This window comes from Centroberyx gerrardi, chromosome 17, assembly GCF_048128805.1.
Source record: "Centroberyx gerrardi isolate f3 chromosome 17, fCenGer3.hap1.cur.20231027, whole genome shotgun sequence".
Classification (NCBI taxonomy): domain Eukaryota; kingdom Metazoa; phylum Chordata; class Actinopteri; order Beryciformes; family Berycidae; genus Centroberyx; species Centroberyx gerrardi.
In genome coordinates this window covers 17,711,270-17,732,762 of record NC_136013.1, presented here as the reverse complement: position 1 = coordinate 17,732,762, position 21,493 = coordinate 17,711,270, and the positions used below count along the sequence as shown (strand labels likewise).

Genomic DNA, 21,493 nt, shown 5'->3' with positions numbered 1-21,493 from the left:
ACTATTATATGAGCCTTTTCCATTTTTTTAAATTTTGTGGTGGTGTCTCACTTTAGAGTGCCCACATACCCAGATGTGTGAACGTCTGTTTCCTTGCTTTTCTGCAGTGATTCACCATGTTTTTTAATGAAAACAACCGAAACACAATCATATTTGCAGCTTGGATTGATATCTATCCATCCATCCATTTTCCATATCTGCTTAATTCAGGGTCACAGGGGTGCTGGAGTCTGTCCCATTTAGATTGGTATGTTCATCTCAAATTGCAACACCTGTGACTTAGGCGCCACCTCCTGGTAGTTTTGGCCATCTTTACCATATTGGGTGCTGTTTTCACTTGGGGGTTTTTGTGACGATAGCAAATAGCCAAAACGTGTTTTATCAAAAAAAACATTTGTATATTAGAAGACATGATTTAGTCTATCATTGAGTCTGAAAAGACATATTAGTCACAAACTTGAACTCCATATTAACACTACAGTATAGGCTCCGTCTTCAATGAGATGTGTCTAAGATGTCTGCCTCAAGTAAATAAAATAATTTTCCCAGCTTAGCCTCAAAATTAATTGCCTCCAAAATAAGACAGATAGGTTTAGACAAGCGAAAGTACGAGATTGCATGGAATGTCAATTTATTGGGGTTGATTAATGAATGCATCCAATTTCTTCAAACTTAAGATTCGTCTCAGAACATTAACACTTTTTTTCTCATTTCCATGATGGAATTCACTCTGTACAACCATGTAGAACAATTTATTTTGAAAATCCATTAAAGTCATCAGCACGCTGAACTCTTCAATTTAGCATAATCTAAAGTTTACTTTAACTGCAGGAGACCTCTCCTATTTAACATTTTCACTGTATTGACTCATAAAAGCCTCCAGTTTACAGCATTGAATGGCAGGAGCTTGAACAAGCAATAAAGCTTCTGTCTTTTCCCACTTTATATGTGTCATCTTTGCTTTTGAATATCAGCTAGTACAGGTCTCTTTAATGTGGGAGAAAGGCTATCCAGTTCATTCATAGATGCATTTTAATATGGGTGCATCTAGCTAGCTATGTGTGTTCCCTATTAAGGATTAGTGGGCAGACAGGGAGTATTTGTAACACAGGCTTGGTTGTCATCATTTTAAAAGGCAGTCTGTCATGACCTGTATGACCCTCTAAGCTAGTTTGGAATCATCAAAATCGAATCAAAACTAATTTCCATTAGTTCAAAATGAAATCTTGGTCCTCTTTTCTCCATCTCATGCACATCGGCATGCCTATGGTGCCCAGAAAAATAACCTCTATGTACAAAGATATGCACATTGGTGCTAAACAAAATTAGTCATTCATAAATGCTGAAAACAGCTATGTGTTGTTGGGAAATGCCGATTTTGGTTTCTTTTTAAGCTCTCCACATGCATGCAGGTGCCATTGCATACACACAAAGAGCATTGTTGTGCTGTTGAGCGATGTTAAAACACACACATGATCAAAACACAATTTGATTATATCATTATGTGCACTCAATTTTGGTTCTCTTTATTATTTGCTACAATTAACCCTGACTGTTGCTGCATGCACATTTTCTGTACAGGCCTTGGAGAAGTTGGGAGAATTATCCCAGACACGAGCTTTCACTTGTAGTTCCTTAAAGAGAGGCCAATCACCCTTGCAAGCCTCAAAAAGATAACTACACAATGAAGTCTGAAATTTACTAAGGGGAAATGGGGAATAAGCCAAGTTTCACATTCATCTCCTCTACTGTAGTATTTCTACTCTTTCCAAACACCAGAGGGCGCTTAGGAGTCACTGCAGCTACCACACTCCAACCTCCTTTCATCAAACTTCCTATAATCCCTAGTTCTGGCTCAAGGTGGATGTCAGTTGTCAACCTCAAATTTGTTTGTGGCCAGTACACTGCACTTTAACCTTTCTCAATCCCAGATGTGGTAAGCGAATAAACAGGACGAAACAACTCTGTGTACTGTGCAATAACTTGGCCTAAAAATATAAAATACACCGAGTGCCAAAAACTATTTAAGCGACTGACAAAAACTAAACAATTTGTTTGAATATTTTGTATGTTTAAAAATGGTAATGCATAAAAAATGACAAAATCCCCACTAAACGTGCACGGTGTAATATTATAAACAAGGAGGCGTACTCACATCATCTGACCACTCCTCTATGTCAGGCTGTGCTTCCGTGTTTACACACCCACAACAAAAAAAAAAAACAGGAGGAGACTAGCGGCTGTATGTTTACCGAGCAAGCATAGAGTGGTGGTGAGGAAAGTGACACTGTCACACAGGAGGCTTGGTGCATGGTAAAAGAGAGATAATTTCAGTTTCCACGATTGCATTTTACAGCGGAATGTTCACTCGAAGGGGCCATGGAGACGTCAAGAAATCTACACAGAAAGTTCTGGACCCAAAGAAGGATGTACTGACCCGACTGAAACACCTCCGGTCACTGTTAGGTGAGTGAAATGTCACCAGGCTTTTGATGCAGCATCGTCGAGCCTAAGCTAGTCGAGCTAGCTAGCTGGCATCTGCCGACAGCTAACGTCAGTGCGTTAGCTGGCTGGATGACTGGCTGTCACTGCCTTTAGCAAGCTAGCTGGGCAGGTAACGTTAACTCGCTGGACAGCAAACATTACCTTTCTCATTTGCAGTGTTTGCCATACACAACCTGTGTTCAATGAGTATTATGAACGTACTAACAATACGAAACCATTCACACTGGGAAGGCATGGATGCTAGCTAACGTGAGCTAACCTTCCTTGCAGCTAACTAGCCAGCCAAACGTTAGCTAACGTTAATCTTGTCTTGTTAGGACATCTGTCGCTGTCAAAAACAACCATTGCGTTTATTTAGTTCTGGGTGCGCTTGACAATGTTAACAGTGTCCCAGCTTCACACTGACTAGCCATAACTAAGCGTGAATCCAGGCTGCATGGAGGTCTTTCCTTTTTAGCTAGTTGGCTGTGCTGCTGTTGAGTTTCCTACCCTGTAGAACTGAGGGGAAATAGATTTAGCAAATATGGCATTCATTTAACTAACCCTTACAGCAAAATAAATGTTGATTTGCAATACTGGTGGCGTCCTCTGTCCCTTTAACTAGATAAGGAAGTACTGTGATTTATGAAATCATAAAAGTCTTGTGTAACTGTGGCTCCACATCTGTCTTCCTTCAGTAATCATAAGAATTGTATGTCTGCTGTGAAGCTGCCTGACCTGTGCTGCACACAAGAGTTTTTGTATTACAGATAGAAAGCTATTTCATCGCTTGCAAGGGTGACTGGGTTCTGCTTTAATGAACTATCCCATGATGCTCTGAAGAGTCAGTTGCCCTTGTGAGTCTGGAATGCCCGAGTCTACTTTGCAAAAGTTTCCTCTGTTTCAGTAGAAGGCAGATGGCATCCAAGTGAGATAGCATCAGTCTTATCTATTTCGACATTACTGAACCTGAGCCCACATGATCATGCACAGATGCTATAGTTTTACAGTATTACAGAGTAGAAGCCTCATTCTATCACAACAAAGATATCCCTCAAATATCATATTGGCCTTTGGTGACTGTTGACTTAAATTAGGAGGAATGCAATTTAGATGTAGGTTTAACTCTTCTGTTATCCTATCCTTAGTTCTTTAAATTTGTTGCGATTTGGGCTTGCAGAGTTTGGCAGTAGTTAATTTGCAGAAGCTCATTGTTTTACTGTCTTACTACACAATGTCTTGATGCTCTGATTATCTTAAAACAGACTAAGGACGTGGCACCCTCAGCTCCATTTTAGGCCCCTGCTGAGTTAGTCACTGGACGTAGCAGAATATTACTACTCAGCATTCAGTTGAACTTTCATTCCTTATGCAATCTGTATTTCACATAGTTCAGTTACTCTGTAGCCCTCCCTGAGTAGTTTAGACGTTTGTGGTAACATCTAGGAAGTCTACATGTCTTTCGGCTGTCATAGCAGGGTCATTCCGTGTCAAATCAACCAAATTTCAGAAACTTCGGCAGCTCGAACTTTTGATTTTGATAATTTTTCTCCCGGTGGAAGATATACATAAATGATGAAGAAAGCCCAAATATTAAAACTCACTGATCATTATTTACTGAGTTTCCCCCAATTTTGTAGAGTGAGGGTCAAAACGATAATTTTCGCCTATGATTTGGAGCAAGTTTAGGGGTCTAAAAGCGACACTAAGAAAGGTAGCAGCTCCACTATTTTTCTTTTACAGAAAGGCTTGGAGGTAGACTACAAGATTCTGCCAGTTTCAGCACTTGATTTTGTAATGTGTGCCTATGGCAGTAGCTGAAAAATGAAAAAAAAAAAAACATCACAAGTGTTTTTTTAAGAGTTTATATGTTAATCACTACAAATCTATCACAGATACCTCAATATCCTTTTACTTCCTGGTTTAAAATAAAAATATCTTGGTGTCTATGCATTTGCAAGGACCTGGGTGGTTTATTCTCTTAGATAATGACCTGTGAATATAGCTCCAGAATTAGGCTAAGTAGTCAAAATTGACATGTCAAAAACCAACTGTGTGACACATGGTAGGAAGCTAGTCTTTTGTGTCCATAAAGAAGAGGTTCTGAAGTAAAAATAATATAAAATTTGGAAATGTATCTTTTTCCTTCATCTAACTATAAAGCGAGGAATCTCTGTCTGTGAGTGAGTGAGTGTGTGTGTGTGTGTGTGTGTGTCCTTTGCATATCTCAAGAACCATTCGTCCGATCTACTTCACACTTGGCGGGTGTATTGCTGGGGGCCCAAGGACGTGCAGTGTCGGATTTGGTGCAATTTGGACACGCGACATGTTCAATATTACTAAACTTTGAATAAACAAGCGGACAGCGCTCTGTGCAGCAGCGGGGCTCAAGCAGTACGGGCACACGCGGTTCTCGAGAAAGCTGCACTACGGGCACGAGCGGTAGGGGCACGCACGGTTCTCGAGAAAGCTGCAAGCAGCAATCGGCCCGTTCCGGACAGGCACGTTTTGAACGGGCACTGCACTAGTTAAAACAAAATTAGGGCAAATGTGACAAAAAACAAGCACAGATCCTGTGCAGACCCCATGGTGCGCCCTCTAGAGACCATCTGACTAAGCGCAGGATCCTGCAAACCGTCCATGAGTGAGTGACCTGACTTTGCCACTTTCTGCCCCCACCCGTGAATTTCATGAGAGGAACAGTTCTTATTTCAATTTACAGGCCCTCTGCACAACAATGAATGTATTGGTTTGTCACACATTGCCAATGTAGTGTATTTCTGACCCTCGAAAACATATACTTTTTTTGTCGTATTTGCCCTATTTTTTTTTAATGAAGGAAAAAGATACATTTCCAATTTTTATATTATTTTTTACTTCAGAACCTCTTCTTTATGGACACAAAAGACTAGCTTCCTACCATGTGTCACACAGTTGGTTTTTGACCTTTGAAAACACTAGTGCAGTGCCCGTTCGCCCCGCTGCTGCACAGAGCGCTGTTCGCCCCGCCCCGCTGCTGCAAAGAGCGATGGCTGCTTGTTTATTCAAAGTTTAGTAATATTGAACGTGTCACATGTCCAAATTGCACCAAATCCGACACTGCACGTCCTTGGGTCCCCAGCAATACACCCGCCAAGTGTGAAGTAGATCGGACGAACGGTTCTCGAGATATGCGAAGGACACACTCACTCACTCACTCACTCACTCACAGACAGAGATTCCTTGCTTTATAGTTGGATGTCAAATTTGACTAGTTAATTCAGGAGCTATATTCACAGGTCATTATCTAAGAGAAAAAAACACCCAGGGCCTTGCAAATGCATAGACACTGAGACATTTCTATTTTAAACCAGGAAGGAAAAGGATATTGAGGTATCTTTGATACTTTTGGAGTGATTGATATTTAAACTTTAAGAAAAAGCACTCACTCGTGTGTTTTTTCTGTTTTTCGGCTGCTGCCATAGGCACACATCACAAAATCAAGTGCTGAAACTGCCAGAATCTTGTAGTCTACCTCCAAGTCTCTCTGTAAAAGAAAAATAGTGGAGCTGCTACCTTTCTCAATGTCACTTTTAGACCCCTAAACTTTCTCCAAATCATAGGCGAAAATTATCGTTTCGACCCTCACTCTACAAAATTGCGGGAAACTCAGTAAATAATGATCAGTGAGCTTTAATATTTGGGCTTTCTTCATCATTTATGTATATCTTCCAGCAGGAGAAAAATTATCAAAATCAAAAGTTCGAGCTGCCGAGCTCTGGTTGAGTTGACACGGAATGACCCAGCACAGCTTCAATGTCAAGACTAGTACAACCAAGCTGGAGGTCAATATTGAGCTGTGGCAGTCTGTTTCTCCCCTGTGTTTTTCTTGCCCTTATGTGCAGTTAAAGATAAGGCTGGTCTGTTTGTCCAGCAGCTGATAGTAGGGCCGACACGTTGCTGTCCCCCAACTACCTCCCTCATTTCACAGTGCTTTCAGCCAAGGAAGGATTTCCTCCTGGTGCTGCTGGTTCCTGTGTGGACAGGAAGCAGTGATGAGAGATGGGGTGCTGTCGACAACAGGGACCAGAAGGAGATGAGGTGGCCTCTTTTTAGTGCTCACAGTGGTTTGTGTAGTTGTAAATCATACCACATGTGAAATTACCACTGTCTTCACAACAAAAGCCAATGTAACCTTTGACCTGTAATGGAGCGATAGTCGGGCTAACTGCCAGGCCTAATTCTCAGATATGATGATGGTAACATATCAAGAGTCCCGGTGTATTTCAGGAACATCATGAAACATGGGAAAAGATCCTTAAGGGCAGGAAAGTTTTTCATTAATCAGCAACACTGGCTAGCGGTTTCCAAAATGCATTGAGTAATATAACTGTTTAACCTGACAATTTGATTTTTAGAATGGGAAAGAACCTCTGAGCAATGGTTGGTTATCTGCAAAAGAGATAGTAGAGCACTGACCAGCCACAGTCTAAATTTTCCATCCTTTGTGGCTGATGTTAATTTCCCATGTTGTAGGCCTAACCCCTAATTAGTTAATACTAGAAAGGCCAAGCGCTGTCAATTGACTGCTGTTCTGAATTTTCAATCAAAGTATCTCAGCTTTCAAAATGTCCCTCCACTTCCTGTACAAATCAGTGTTTAGATTTTAAAAACTGCACAAGAAAATAGCACTTATCGATGGCTTGTTGGCTTCCTCTTAGACCCGCAAAATAGCTTTTCTATTAAATCTGAGTGCAGTGTCTCAGTGTTTTGGTGTCTCTGTGGCTTTGTAATGTCAGGGCCAGAAATTTGTTGAACCATCTTGTTGAACCAAGTTGTAGTATCAGCGCTACTGTACTTGAAAGGGCAATCTGTGGTCTAGGCTATTTTCAGAGTGGCCCCGTGTTGGTTTTCTGCTCACTGAGCAGATCTGTGGGATAGAGTGTGAAAGCTGCTGCATGTTAATTTGCTGGTCATGCCTGGCTGGATTTGGCCGAGGCTGTTAATTACAGGAGCCCAGCAGACCACCTGATCACTCGCTGCTTCTCTCACTGGATGCACAAAGGGCTATTCCTGAGACTCTTTACTGCTCAAACTCATTCTCATGCTCTGCCCAAACTCATTCTGCCTTCACTGTTGCATGCCACTGCTCCAGTTCCTCAGAAAATAGGCCTGAAGGTGATGGTCAAAATACCAGCATCAGTGTAGGAAATCATCCACAGTTTCAGCTGTACAGAGGACTATTTATTTTGGGGGTTACTCACACAGGGAGGTCAGAGGTCAGGTCAGCTACAGACCAGCAGCCCTGGAGCTGGTAGGATTTTAGTGTCTGGCTCAAGGACACTTCAGCTGGGTGGATGCTTTGCTGTCACGGGGGCTTGAATCCCGGGCCTCCCGGTTGAAGGACAGTCTCCCTAATCACTACACCACCCAATCAACTGAATAGAAAAACTGTAGCCTAAGTAACAATTAGGTATTGTTTGCTTTCTTTTTGTTTTCTTCAAGTGCTGTAAACATGCTGCTCAATTTGAAGCTGTAGGTGGCTTGCATGGGAACAACAGTAAATATGTGCAAGTGTTTTTAGTGATAACAGTCAGGTGTGTTTGTGCGTGTTTGTTTGTGGATGTGTGGTGGGTGTAGGTATCTGAGTTTAAAAAGAGATCGAAGCCAAAGGGAGAATTTCTAAGCCAGCTCTACACTAGTCTTTGAGAGAGTAAAAAATAGTAAGTGAGTGTTCACATCTTCTTACTTTCCTCTGTGTGCGAGCTCTGGAGTGATGCTGGGGTCAGGGTCAACCAGAAGAGCTGCTGTTATGAGAGGAAATCACGAGGTGAAGCACCAGAGAAAACAATGAGCACCACAGTGGAGGCGCTCTCAAGAAAGTCCTCTGCCTGGCTGAAGTAAAGGCTGAGATCTCTCGACTTCTGATTTCTCCCCTTTTGGAAAACACTCAGCATAGAGATGTGGATAACTTCAGCCTCTTGTCGTCTTTTATCCTGCGCTGTGCAGGCTTGCTATTGACACTTTGTGTAAAATTGCTGTGTAACTACCATAGTAAACAGTCATGAATAGGGGTCTGTTGATATTTTTTTAGTCTTGAGGCTTTTCTTTCTGCAGGCTAACGCAAAAGTTCAAGTTGATAGTCTGCACACTATTGTGGCAAAGGAAAACAATCCTCAAGTCGATGTGTTCCAATGAATGACTGAATGAATACAGTATTAGGCAGTTACGGGCTTATTACACAGACATCAAGAGATCATCACTCATCGACTTGGGGTGTCTCCCGCTATTTTGTCACATCAAAGAGTCTTACTGAGAAATGCCTGATAAACCTCCGCTATGTACCATGATTTATTGGAATACCAAGGCAGTGTCAGGGAATTCTAGAAAACTAAACGTGATAATGAGTCTGCGAGATTTGCTCAAAGCGTGCAAATCTCTTATGTTCTTTGAAGTTTAACTTGATATTCTTTCATGCTGCCTCACTGCTTTAACAGGAAAGTAGGCCGGTCTGAAAGTTGATTTACATCTGGTTCAGTTTAATTGTTCTTTTTTGAATTGTTTGGTTAGCTGTTTGTTTTTTTTTGTTTTTTTTGGAGATGTATCGCCATTTCTTACAGTTCATGAGGTGTTCAAATGGCTCAAGAGATTCTGTTTTGACAAGTTTTTAACCAGTTATTTAATCTCATCACAAAATTTGACAAAAAAAAAAAAATTTTGTAACATGGAAATATTAGAAATTAAACTATTATCATGACTCCTTGAAGAAAAAGTTGCAGTTTTGCTAAAGGAAAACTTCGATGGAACATAGTTTATATTATTCAATAACAGAGATGCATTTACTCTTGCAGACTAGCAAATTAAAATTTATGCTTATAATTGGAGGCATGGTTTATTATTATCCAATCACTGACATGAATTAATGCTCAGAGTGAATGCCTGTTTGTCCATCTTGATAACATTCCCTAAAATATCAGACAGCACAGCTCCCAGATCACCAGATAAATTGGCAAATGTCTGAATATTGCAAATGCAATAGCCTACACTTTTACAATACAATTTTAGTCGGTGAGTAAATGACTAAAGTGAATCTCCACTTGAGCAGTTGGGGGTCAACTGTCTTGCTCAAGAGCACCGCAGCGGTCATTGTTGAGTGTGGGAGAGAATTACTCATTCACTTTTCCTGACCAAATTCACCACCCACTCACAAGCCCACCTGAGTTTAACCTTGAGGCTTCTGCGGTGAAAGTCTTGTTTTGGCAAGAAGCAAAATAGCCTAGGTTTGTGGCATAGCCTAGCCATAACGCCTGCTTAAGCATATTTAGTTCATCATACCCATTTCAGTCAAATCAGAGTAAAGTAAAAGATTTGCTCTAGGAATTGGTAGATGTTAATGTCCTATAATGCACAGCTGGCATTTGAAGCAGCATTGTGGCCCAAAGGTTTCTAGTTTGAATCAATTGCTGTTAAAATGTGGGTGTGGAAAGTGATTGAGTAATGTTTTCTCATCCCTCAAAACCTGAGCAAGGCAGTGAACCCCTGATTGTTCTTGTGGCTGTTCAGTGGCTATCACTAGGACACTGTGGTTGTACCGGGCAGCACCCGGGTGTGAATATGTGTTACTGTGTGAGTGTGCAGCAGGGTGTTACTGAAAAAGAACATGCATGTTCAGCGGATTTTCCTTGTACAATTGGAAATGAAAAATCGACTGTTGGCTTTGTTACGTCATTATTAAGGCCTTTACCAGCGATGCTGTTGATAGCTATTGAGTGGGTTCGTGTGCTGTTGAGGTTTGGTGACAGTAGACGGCCATTAGCAGGTTTGTGTCTAGTGATTCCCATTAGGATGACGGCTTCTGTCACTATGGTCCTGACAGTGTGCATCTTACCTCCCGCCCTGAGCGTCACTACAGTAGATCTGCACAGCTGAGAAGGAGGTGTGAAACCAAGGCAGAGAAAAATAAATGCCTGAACCGTTTTTCAACCTTGGTTTATCCAAACCACTCAGTAATACAGGTTATTGTGGAGAATGAACTGTCCTGAACATTACAATTCTGGATTAAAGCGTGGGCTGCATGGCTAAAATCATAATCCTAATTACTTTCGTAGATTTTGTCATCACCATTGTTAATCATTATTATTAGTCTTGATGATGTGAGAAACAAATTTATTTTACTGCTCTTTTTGCATCTTATATCAACATCTTGTAATATTTTAAACTACAACGGTGTTATAAATGAAGTGAAACGCTTCAGTATTGTTGATGTGCCAGTATTCTGTGTATTAATTGTGGAAACTAAAATCGTGATATACAATTATACACGATTGTTTGTGCAGACCCAATTCAAACCTTTTCCAAAATATGAAACATGCATAAAGTCTGAAATACTCACAGTTTGCAATTTAAATTCTTTTAGCCACATGTATACTGAAGCCCAACAACTGGCATTATAAAGTTATGAAGTCTAGCAGCAGAGCCTAACATCAGATGACCTAGAATAATCATTATTGTTTCCTAGTTTCCTATTTCTCTTTATCTACTGATAGTATGTGGATGTAATATTAACTAACCCCTGTTCAGTTAATGTACCAAAACTCACTCTTGTGACACACCGAGTTAGGCAATTGGATGTTGAATGAATAATCAGAAAGTGTGTAGCACCAAGATGGGTTTAACCAAGATGTATAGCTTATATATTGAGTTAGTGCTTTTTATTAACAGTTTGAGAGCAGCAGAAACATAGAACAGCAGAGAGGAGTGAGAGATGAAAAACAGCAGCCACATCAGTAGAAAAAAGGCGAAAAAAAATATGTGCAGAAAAAGTTGTATGTTATGATGAAATTAGTTTTTAAGTGAAATCCAAGGGTTAGGATTTGATGGATTGTAAATATATTTATCTAGTTTTGTAAACAGCCAGATAAAACCAAAGTGACCCAGATTTACCTTACAGAATTATAAGGTTCTATCTCTGTTTGGGCTCTTTTAAAATATTCAATTTCGAATTGTCCTAGGATTTTGATATTTTGCAGGGGTGCCGGCCGTGTTGAGCTACAAAGACAGATTTCACTATATAGGCCTAACAGTTTTGCCAGGTGGGATGTCAAGACATTGCAGCTCAGTATCTCAGAACTGCACTCTACCCAGATAGAACTTAATAATTCCAAGCCCACGAACTATAGACAGTCAATAGGATAGCCTTTTATCTTTCAGGCTTATTCTGCCTGTTTGGTTGACTGTTTTTTAGGAAGTGTGAGGCCTGCTCTATCTACAGGCCTAACAAGAGTTTCCTCTGCCACTCCCATTACGTTTGTCAATACACTTATTACTCTGTTGTTCTACCTGTCTGACTCAATTTAAGTCTTGAAGAAGGGAGGGTAATGTCAATTCTGTTATTTAGGGATCCGTTTTCATTTGAGCTACAAGTTTTATTTACTAGGCTTACTGTTAGGCCTAATCATTTATCTATAGAGATTGATTGTTTTCATACAAAGCAAAATGTAGGAATAATAATAATGCTAATAATTGTCGGTTAATAAAGGGACATTGCATTGCCTTCAGTTCTTTTTCTCTAATGGCCCGTCAGTTGTGTCCTCTCTCATTCCTGCTATTGAGGTGGCATGGGTGTGGCTTCCTCTAAACTGGTGGCTGTATCAAGATAAGCATCTGGCAGTATAAAGAAGTCCTGTGCCATGATCCCGAGGCAATTAGCATTGCAAACACTGTGTGCCATGATAAAGCACAGCAGCCAGCTTCCAAACAGCTGCCTTCTGGTGCCGTGTCACCACATCGCATAATGTCCGGTGGGTCTTGCCAGTAGTATGTAGGTGCTACAGCACATAAACACTTTGATAATGTTTTGTTTTGGGGTTTTTTTGTCAAATTTGTGAACAGGTCCTGTCTGTTAATGCATTAATGCACTTTCAGCAGTAACCTGGATGAGTCGCCAGTCCACCACAGGGCTAACAGTTAACTTAATTAGTATTAGCAACGTATACAATGAGTACAACTGGAGTAAAGACAAGAAAGGCCTCGTTCCACATATCAGTTTTTCCAATTATTATTTCTTCCACTGATTTGTACCTGTGGCATTTGTTTATTTAGCGCTCCAGAAGGCCAGTTGAATCATTTATGATCAGTCTCCAGACACTTCAGAAGGCAGACTCTCTAATAGGCTGGAGCCTTCAAGCAGATGGGAGTCAAAGCTTGTCACTGACTGACAAGGAGGGTGCTTTGGACTGATATAAACAATTGAATCTATTTCACCATCTTATGTCCTTCCTTATTTGTACTTGAATTTTTTTTTTTTATATATATATATATATATATAAAGCTTTGGATAAACCTCTGTTATTGGCTATTTTAAGACTTTTGACTACCAAATACTTAAACTGGTTTTACCTAATATGTTTGAGGAATTTTGATTTAATTTATTGTTTATAACTACTGGCCTCAATTTTATATATATATATATATAGTGTTTTATAATCAAATCCTTTATTTGTAGTCTAGACATGTTGATATCTTGATATTTCAAAACTGAAGGGGAACATTTGGCAATGTTCCGAAGAGGTTTTGAACGTCATCTCATTGCACAAGGTCTCTTGGCCTTGTTTTTGCCTATTCAGTCTGTGTTATTACTGTCATGTGTTTGGGAGCTTCCTTAAAGCCCAAATTTCAAATATGACATAGTTCACAAGGTTTTGATCAGTGCTGAATGAAAGGCCTTTTTCTTTTAGCTGCTGGCCTGCTGGAGAGCTAGAGAAAGGGAAAGACCAGAGCTCTACGTGTTCTGCAGTGAATAATATCTGTGTGATTTTACACAGCACATGAAAGTCAACAAAACCAGTTTGTCCAGTTACGCTGGTTACCTGGACGCAAGTACAACACTGTTTTAGAGTCCTATTTCGACAGTAGCCTAGCCCAAGACCTGTGGTTTATTACGGTATTTCCTCTTATCAAGATCTGATCTCACAGTGGGATTACATTTTATTTTGCCTTCCAGCATGCCCAAGCTCCCTCTAATCTGCAGTGGTTTTCCAGGTTTAAAGCCTAAGGAAAATAAACACTCTGGTATGGCTTAATAGCAGATTTGTTACAGACTCCACAGAAAAATACTTAATCAGGCATTATGGCTAGGCTGTGCCACAATACTACAATGCCGTGAGTCTGTACAACCCTGTTTTCAGCTCCCTTAAAATCAACACTCAGGCTGACCTTAGCTTGTGTTTGAACCTTGCCTGTTAGCTGCTTGCTTGTGGTGTACTTGCCACTTTGGCTGCTAGTTGCTTGCTAGCTGATTGAAACCCTGTGTTTATAAAGGCAGGGCTACCTAAAGTGGAAGAGTGGCAGTTGCCAGTTTAGCAGCTCCACAGTGCTAAGCTGCCAAGATAAGCCACTCTCTGATCTGTGAGCTCAGACTGGGATAAGGTCAGGCCTTTGCCAGTGCTACCATGACTGGTTCACGCCGTGCTCTGCATGGATGCATAGGCCTCAATCTGTTACACAGCTGGACACTGACTCCAAGTTGAGAGGCATTCATGCAATGTTTGGCACAGTGGCATCATAATGAAATTATACGCACCAAAAGCAGTCTGATTGCAGAAAAGGCCTTTTTCATTATGATTAAGTTTCTTGGATTTGTTTTTAGTGCAGTTTTTGATTTTGTACTGGACCTTGAGTAATTATATGATGACACCATGCAGTAGCATTTATCCTGAGCATCACATTACTGCTTCAGAGGCATTACAAGCCTGTTGACATTTCATTGCAAAGTGGGGTTATTTATTACAGATGAGCGCACCACATATAAATTGTAGCTTGCACTGTGCCTCAGTTAACTCAGAGCGAGCGAGGATACTTGGCTCCATTGCTTCAGTCTGACAGTATGTTAATCATTCTCTGTGAATACACTGCTCAGAGAGGATGATGCATGGCATGGCCAAGCCAGTTATTAATGTTCGTCTCCCTTGACTAGCAGTGGCAGCTCTAAATCTGCCAGCCTAGTCGGTGCTTATAGGGCCGTTAGTCAGGGGAGGGCCCACACTTACGGTATGATGCGGGCTGAAAGCTTTATCAGCTCAACCAACCCATAAATCAGATGAGTGTCCTGTCAATACTGATAGAGAGTCGAATGAATTGGCTCCAATCGGCCCCCTGATAAGGGACACCAATTTGTCCCAGCGAGTGATGAATTATGATTGACATCTCCAGACCAGCGCCGCGTGGAGTCCATTCAGCAGTATTAGGAGCAGCTGTGTGTTATCAAGGCCTGGGAATGAGGCTCATACTGCCTACTACCCAACTCTCTGTAAATTGCATCATGTGATAGACTCCCCTCCTCAGCCTCAGCTGGTTGCAATGGATTTATGATTAACCTCCTTTCAACAGTGGTCAAAAGTCAACCTCCTCACCCCGCCGTGGAGAGCTGTCTGCTGCTGATTTGAGTGATTTCTTGCTGTTTTTCTCCTCATCATCCCTCTTCCCTCATCTACTCCCTGGCACTCTGTTTTTAAATAGCCTGTCTTGTATCACTGACCAGAATTGGATTGACTGAAACACTCTGTTGGCTGCTGTCAGGAGAAGAGAGGGGTGGAGAGTTGCAGGGTCCTACATTGTAATATCTAATGAAAGTGTGACGATATCGTAGTTACTGGGCCCGGCAAAACTTCTGTCCTGTCAAGATTTGAGTAAGTGATGGCCTGTTCTATTCTGTTCTCCCAACTCTAGACAGGTGTTCTTGACTGAGACACGCTGACTGCAGTCATACAGACCAGACTGCCGAGTGACATGCTCCCTCTCTGGCTCTCTGGCTGCCTTTTTGCCTGGCTGCCTACATTGCTCTTTTGGGGGTGGGGTGGGGGTCTCTCTCTCTTTCATCTCCCTCTGGCCTCAGGCATGCCACCACATTGACTAAAAAAATTCATTGTTCTTGAAAGAAAACACCTCTCTGCTCTCTCAAATGAAATTATCCATCTCCTACAATCACTTTCATTTTCCCGTGGTCCCCTGTGTGTAGACAACCGTAATGGGAGGGAGGCTACCATCTACGGTGCATCCATCAGCTTCCACATTAGCTGCCACCCCCACGTCTCCTCAGCTGTGTGTTGTTGCCCTCCAGGCATCCCTCCGCCTGGTCCCTTAAAGAGCCCTCTGTGTGCTGCTGAGCCTCCTGCCAGAGAAACATATCACTCTTTCTCTCTACCCCGGCTCCACTCTGCCAAGAATATAGTGCACCTGCAGTGCTAGCTAGCCTAGAGCTAATGCTAATGAGCTAGTGTCTGATCAAAGGCCTGATTAGGCTCCTTTTTGAGTATGACATGGCATATTAATGATTCTGCTTCAGGTGGTGTAAATGGCACACATTTAAACTTCCCCAGGGGGTTAAAGATTGTTTGACACACTTTTGAGCAGTAAATGTGAGTTCTTATCATCGCATGTGTTGTGTGCTGTTTGAGTTTGAACAGGGAGCTGTGGGCAGAGTAGCCTGACGTTTGGTTTTGACAGTGTAAATATGCCATAGGCTTCAGCTGACTGGATGACCTTCACCCGTTTAGCTAACATGGTGGACCAGCACACACACCACTGTGTGCACTCTCACTGTGCTAGTTAGGCAAGCCCAGTTTCAAGCCAGTTCATTAGATTAAAATAGCAAGCAACACAGATTATGCACCAATTATGCAGTAGGCTATAATCTTAAAAATTATGCTCTTTAACCCAACAAATGGATTCTGTAATTTTGGATTACATTACAAAATGTTGGATGGATTTTGTCAGCAGTTACCTTGTTATGTCCAAAACACAAGTTAGGGATGGGACAATATATTGAAATTCAATATATTAGCTACATTATATTCTGATGTAGTAATCAATGAACTTTGTAAACATTTTGAAATTGTTTACATTAGGGCTGCACGATATATCGTTTCAGCATCGTCATCGCGATGTGCGCATGCGCAATAGACACATCGCAGGACGTGCGATGTCAAGTAAGGCAAATTAACTCAAACACGTCATGCTACAACTTTTTTGCTACTTGATACAAAAGGAAAACTCGCACGGTTCTCATTTTCCATGACTAATCTACAAGAGAATTCTGTCTGATATAACATAATTTACTCCGATTTAAGGGTTTGTTATAAGAGTAGCGTATGTTACCTTTCCAGCTTTCGCGGCTCCGAACCGTAGTTGGGAAGCCTCTGGTGTTGTGCTAGCCTATTTTAGCTTAGCCTGGCTCGTAGCTGGTAACAAGCTTTTTACTAAGAGTCCGGACCAACTCTGCAGTGGAGAACTGGCACTTTATTTCGGTACAGCAGCGAACATAATGCACGGCCTCTCGGTGACGTTCTAAGCTCTTTTCTGCTAACTATGGTAACTTTACTCACTTAGCATCCTGCAACTCACTCTGGCTGCGGCTAAAGCTAAAAACACACTCACTTCCTACTACGTCACTCGCGCAGGTTGCCCACAAGGCCACCTTCTTAAAGGGACAAGGCTTGATAGAGCTATTCAAGTCATTTGGTGAAAATTCCTGTATTTTTTCATATCGCAATATATATCGCAGAAAAAAAAAATATTGCAATGTCAGTTTTTTCCAATATCGTGCAGCCCTAGTTTACATTCTAGCAAGCCAGTGCCATTGCTAGACATATTTGTGTCTTTAGAAATAAACATAAAACTGCACAGTCATACTTTGTTGTCACTGAACTTTTATTTATTACATCATATCGTGGTTGTATCGAATTGTCAACCCCATATCGTGTATCGTGAGATAAGCATATCATCCCATCACTACATAGAGTTATGTGGTACTATAAGGGATTCGAGAGTCAGTCCTAACCACCCGTTCACCCTTGGGATCAGGGGTCACAATGACGCACAGGGAGAAATCCACTGTGACGTGATGACATCTGACATATCAGACCTCCATGTTTAGCTGGTCAGAGGTCAGAAAATCATGGCATTTACATCTCTGCCCTGACATTTGTGTGGGATATTTTTCCTGAGAGAGCAATCGGTAGGAATGACAGCAGCCTCCACAGAACATGTTGAGAAGATGCTGTGTTTTTCTGCCCTCCTGAATATTTCATTATGGCCATCAGCTCTGGCTGCAGGTTATTATTTTCCAGCTGGTTTTCCCACATGGGGGAGAGAACATCTGCTCTTCCCTGACAACTAACAGGAAACACATATTCTCCACATCACAATGAAGAACAACCTCATCCAACCCAAACCTGCCGTGGCTCTATCTTCTTGGCTTGAATTTATTTATTTTTAATTTCCATGAAAGATGATTGCAGGTCTCTACACCATTAAGTTAATACTGCCAGCAGTATCTAGGCCATTTATTTTTATTCATTTATATTTTTTAGTCTGTTACCCATAAGACTGACTTAATGATTATCTTGCAGAGTAGTCAGCCTAGTTTAGGCAGCTACTGGGCATTAACTCAGTATTTAGTCTCATAGTCAATAAGAAGTGGATTACAGATTGACCAAGTGGAATTACTCGGAAACCATTTGGAGCAACAATTGACCCCTGATTTGTCCTCTGTTACTTAACTTGGCCGGGTTTTCTTAACAACTCCCCCGCTCCTTCTCCTCTCCCTTATCCTTGTTTTTCAACACCCTCCGTTCTGCGAGAGGTGCTATTGTGTGGGAGTCGGATCACTAAATGTTGGCACTCACTTCACGTCCACAAACCGGGGTTCTGAAAACAAGAGCACAAGCTATCAGCTCCTTCAGCTCCAATCACCAGTGTTAAGACACAAGGTTTCCTCTCATAACAGCAGAGGGGGGATGACAGCCCTCCACGGCCGCTGTTGCTGTGAATCAGCCGACCGTGTTTTCCCTCTCTTTGACATGAGACTTCCGCAGAGGGAGGGGTGTCAGTGGAGGGACACAGTTGTCTTGTTGTGCTCAGAGGATACGGTGTCATCCCCTGCATTCCCAGGGCCCGCAGAACAGGTTCTGCCTCTGTCTGTCTGCGTGCTGCTACCTGAGAAGTCAGAGAAGCCCATTGAATGAAGGGTCCCACTGGATATAGCCCACTCACAATGCTGAGGATCATTGTACAACTGCAGCCCTTCAGCCAAACACGTCCTTTGAAAGAAGCAGGGCCTAAACCAGAGAGGAGGAAGAAGCAGAGCACTTCTACTCAGCCTTTTGTGGGTCCCACAATATGACGATTTTACATTGTCACTGGTTAAAATTTTGGCACAATATATCATTAGTAGCTGACACTCCCCACATAGTCTCCATCCATAACTGCTTTCCATTCATCACTTTCACTGTAGCTGTTTTCACTCATTGCTTTCACATGACTTTTCACTTAAGTAAGTGCATAACTCTTCTGCTAACTAAAAGCGTAAAATTGTGTGCCTCAGCATCTCGCTCAAGTGCATCGATGAGAAAAGCCAAAGGGACTGACCTATTCTGCCTGGAAGTGCTGTCAGAAATATAATTATGCGTTGAGTGCGAAAATATTACTGTGAAAGTCAGGATTTTCTATGATACAAGTTACAGAGTTGTGACATTTAGTATATGGAGAGCTTGGAAGTTGTGTCAACAATTGATGGCAAGAGTGATGTATTTTATGCTGATGATGCTGTGTATTTTAGTATTGTATGTTTCTTTTTTCACTCTTTAACTTTTAGTTGTCATGCATTTTTGTTTTTAATAAATTATTGGTTACGTAATGTGATTGTTACCGTGGTATACAACTCCCAAATTCGGAAGTAGGAGCTTATGAGGAGCACTTGAAGGGAGTATCTGACACTGCTAACCAAATCATTTGATAGAAGTGCTCCATATGAAAAGAAAAGCAAACAATGGCAAGAGGTGACGAATGCTATAATGTTTAACCAAGCAAAGGATGGTTCCATTTAAAACAGTTGAAAATGAAGGTTTCAGTAGATTGCTCATAGTGGTTTACCCTTGTTTTAAAAAGCCCTGCCTGGAAAACAAATTCTAAAATTGCTATTCCGCGACTATAGTTGGAAAGCAAGAAAATGAAAGGTCAACTTAATGGATTTATGGTGTAGCTATAAACTAATTGTAGTTAGAAGCTAATTAAAATAGGTCTGAAAATCTCATGGACTTTCTTAAGTTATTCTTTTACTTGTTTAAAAAAAACCTAATTCTTTAAGGGTTACAAATACAGTCCTGTACGGTTACCATTTGGGTTGTAACTTTCAGTAACTTGAATCAACGTGAATCATGAAAATATCTGAAAATATTAGGATATGATATTTTTTTCATGCAAAGTGTGGCAAGGAAAAAAATACTACATGAGACAAGACACTCGTATTCTGACACGTGCCACACAGGTGCATAGCTCTGAGTTGGGGCAGTGCAGGGGAGAATATTTCCCTCTCTTGCACCTGCCCACTATGTTGCCAGGTTTCTTACATTAGTAAGTTTTTGCAGATTGGCGACCTCTGCGGGCTAGTCACAATCTCCTAGAGAAGCACTTGCCTTTAATTATAAGAAATTGAAAATTCTATAGGCCTAAAGAGAAACATAGCATAGATCAAATAGGCCTAAAAGCTGTGCCATATTTGCAATTATATGATAGCTTTTTATTAATTAGCATGTTGCCGTGTGTACTACATCCCTGAGATGTCGGGGGACATATTTTAGGGAATATCATTTGAGTTAGGCGACATAGCTTTGGTTTGATCTCGACATTACCATGCAATTCAATGTAAAGCTTTATTTACCATGTGATTTCACATACTTAGTAGATATCACATGATATATATTGATATTGAAAAATGTTGCTATGATTATTGATATATAATTTCTTTCATATTGCCCAGCCCTAATTGGCGTTAATTGAAACATTGCAAGAACTGGGCTTCTATTGCACAAGGTTTATTTGGACCAAAGCCAATAGTATTGTTATATAACTCCCACAACTAACATTACTTTTTTTTTTTTTTTGGTTTGTTTTGTTTTGTGTTTTTTTGTGGTGAGTAGTTTCTGAGAAAAACATCTGGCTATGCTTTATGCATAAAGGTAAAGGCTTACCTTTGACATTTGCAGACTGGAATGTGGGCCAGTTACTATTGACTGATTTCCATACATGGACAGTCTTTGCCTAAACTTCTCTACTAGGAAGGGCAGATCAGTGTATCTTATTAGCCTGTTTCGAAGCGGTCAGCGTCCACCTCCTGAGATCTCAGCTTGCTGTCATAAGTCTTCTCATCTTCTTCTTGCATTATGCTTTTTTTTCCTGAGGCCTCTCCCTCCATCCGTCATGCTCCAGGGGCTGGCTGGGGGGATTTGAGCAGATGGAGAGCAGTGAGTCTGAAGGCTGGAAAGCGCAGGATGACAAGCTCTGATGGCTCTCTGACATGCAGCATGTCAAACAGAACTGACCCCCCTACCCCCCGCTCCACACACTCACACACTCTCACACACACACATGCGCACACACACACACACACACATGCTGCATTTTAATCCACAAAATTATAATCAGTTAAATTATACACACTACCTCTCTCTCTCTCTCTCTCTCTCTCTCTCTCTCTCTCTCTCTCTCTCGCTCTCTCTCTCAGATTCAAACACACATCACAGACCTGTTTCATATCCATGATATGCTATTTGTTGATTGTTTTATTAAAAATGTGATACTCTTGAAATAGGAGTGGCTATATTGTTTTCTTTCGGCATTGGTTTGAAAGAGACTGACTTCAAAAGTTGTCTAATTATAGAAGATAGGCCAAGGCTGTTTGATCAATGTCTTTTCTGTGACAGTTTTTGGTGAACGTTAAGTTCAAGTTATGCATTCCCAAACCCTTAGGACAATTAAAGCAAGTCAGCTGTAATATGGGAGTAATTTGCTCAAGCCTGCTTTGTTATCTGACCAGCAACCCTCCTTTCAGTGATGCATATAGACAAACATGCTCATGCTTTCTTAATTACCCATGTGCATACACATTACACACATGCGTGGCCATGCAAGCAAACACACACACTGACCCAAGACCCTCCAGATTCACTCTTTCTGTGTGGATTTTCCTCTCCTA

General features: G+C 41.3%; 1 protein-coding gene across 3 annotated transcripts in view; it reads left to right on the top strand.

Moving 5' to 3' along the window:
* The first annotated feature begins 2,272 nt into the window (after positions 1-2,272).
* Positions 2,273-21,493, top strand: part of ralgapa2 (Ral GTPase activating protein catalytic subunit alpha 2) — a 100,577-nt gene continuing 81,356 nt past the window's right edge. For all 3 annotated transcript variants that reach the window (XM_078289367.1, XM_078289365.1, XM_078289366.1), the window contains exon 1: positions 2,273-2,466. In XM_078289367.1, the coding sequence (XP_078145493.1) occupies positions 2,361-2,466 (106 nt within the window). In that variant the 5' untranslated portion in view covers positions 2,273-2,360. The remainder of the gene's footprint in view (positions 2,467-21,493) is intronic.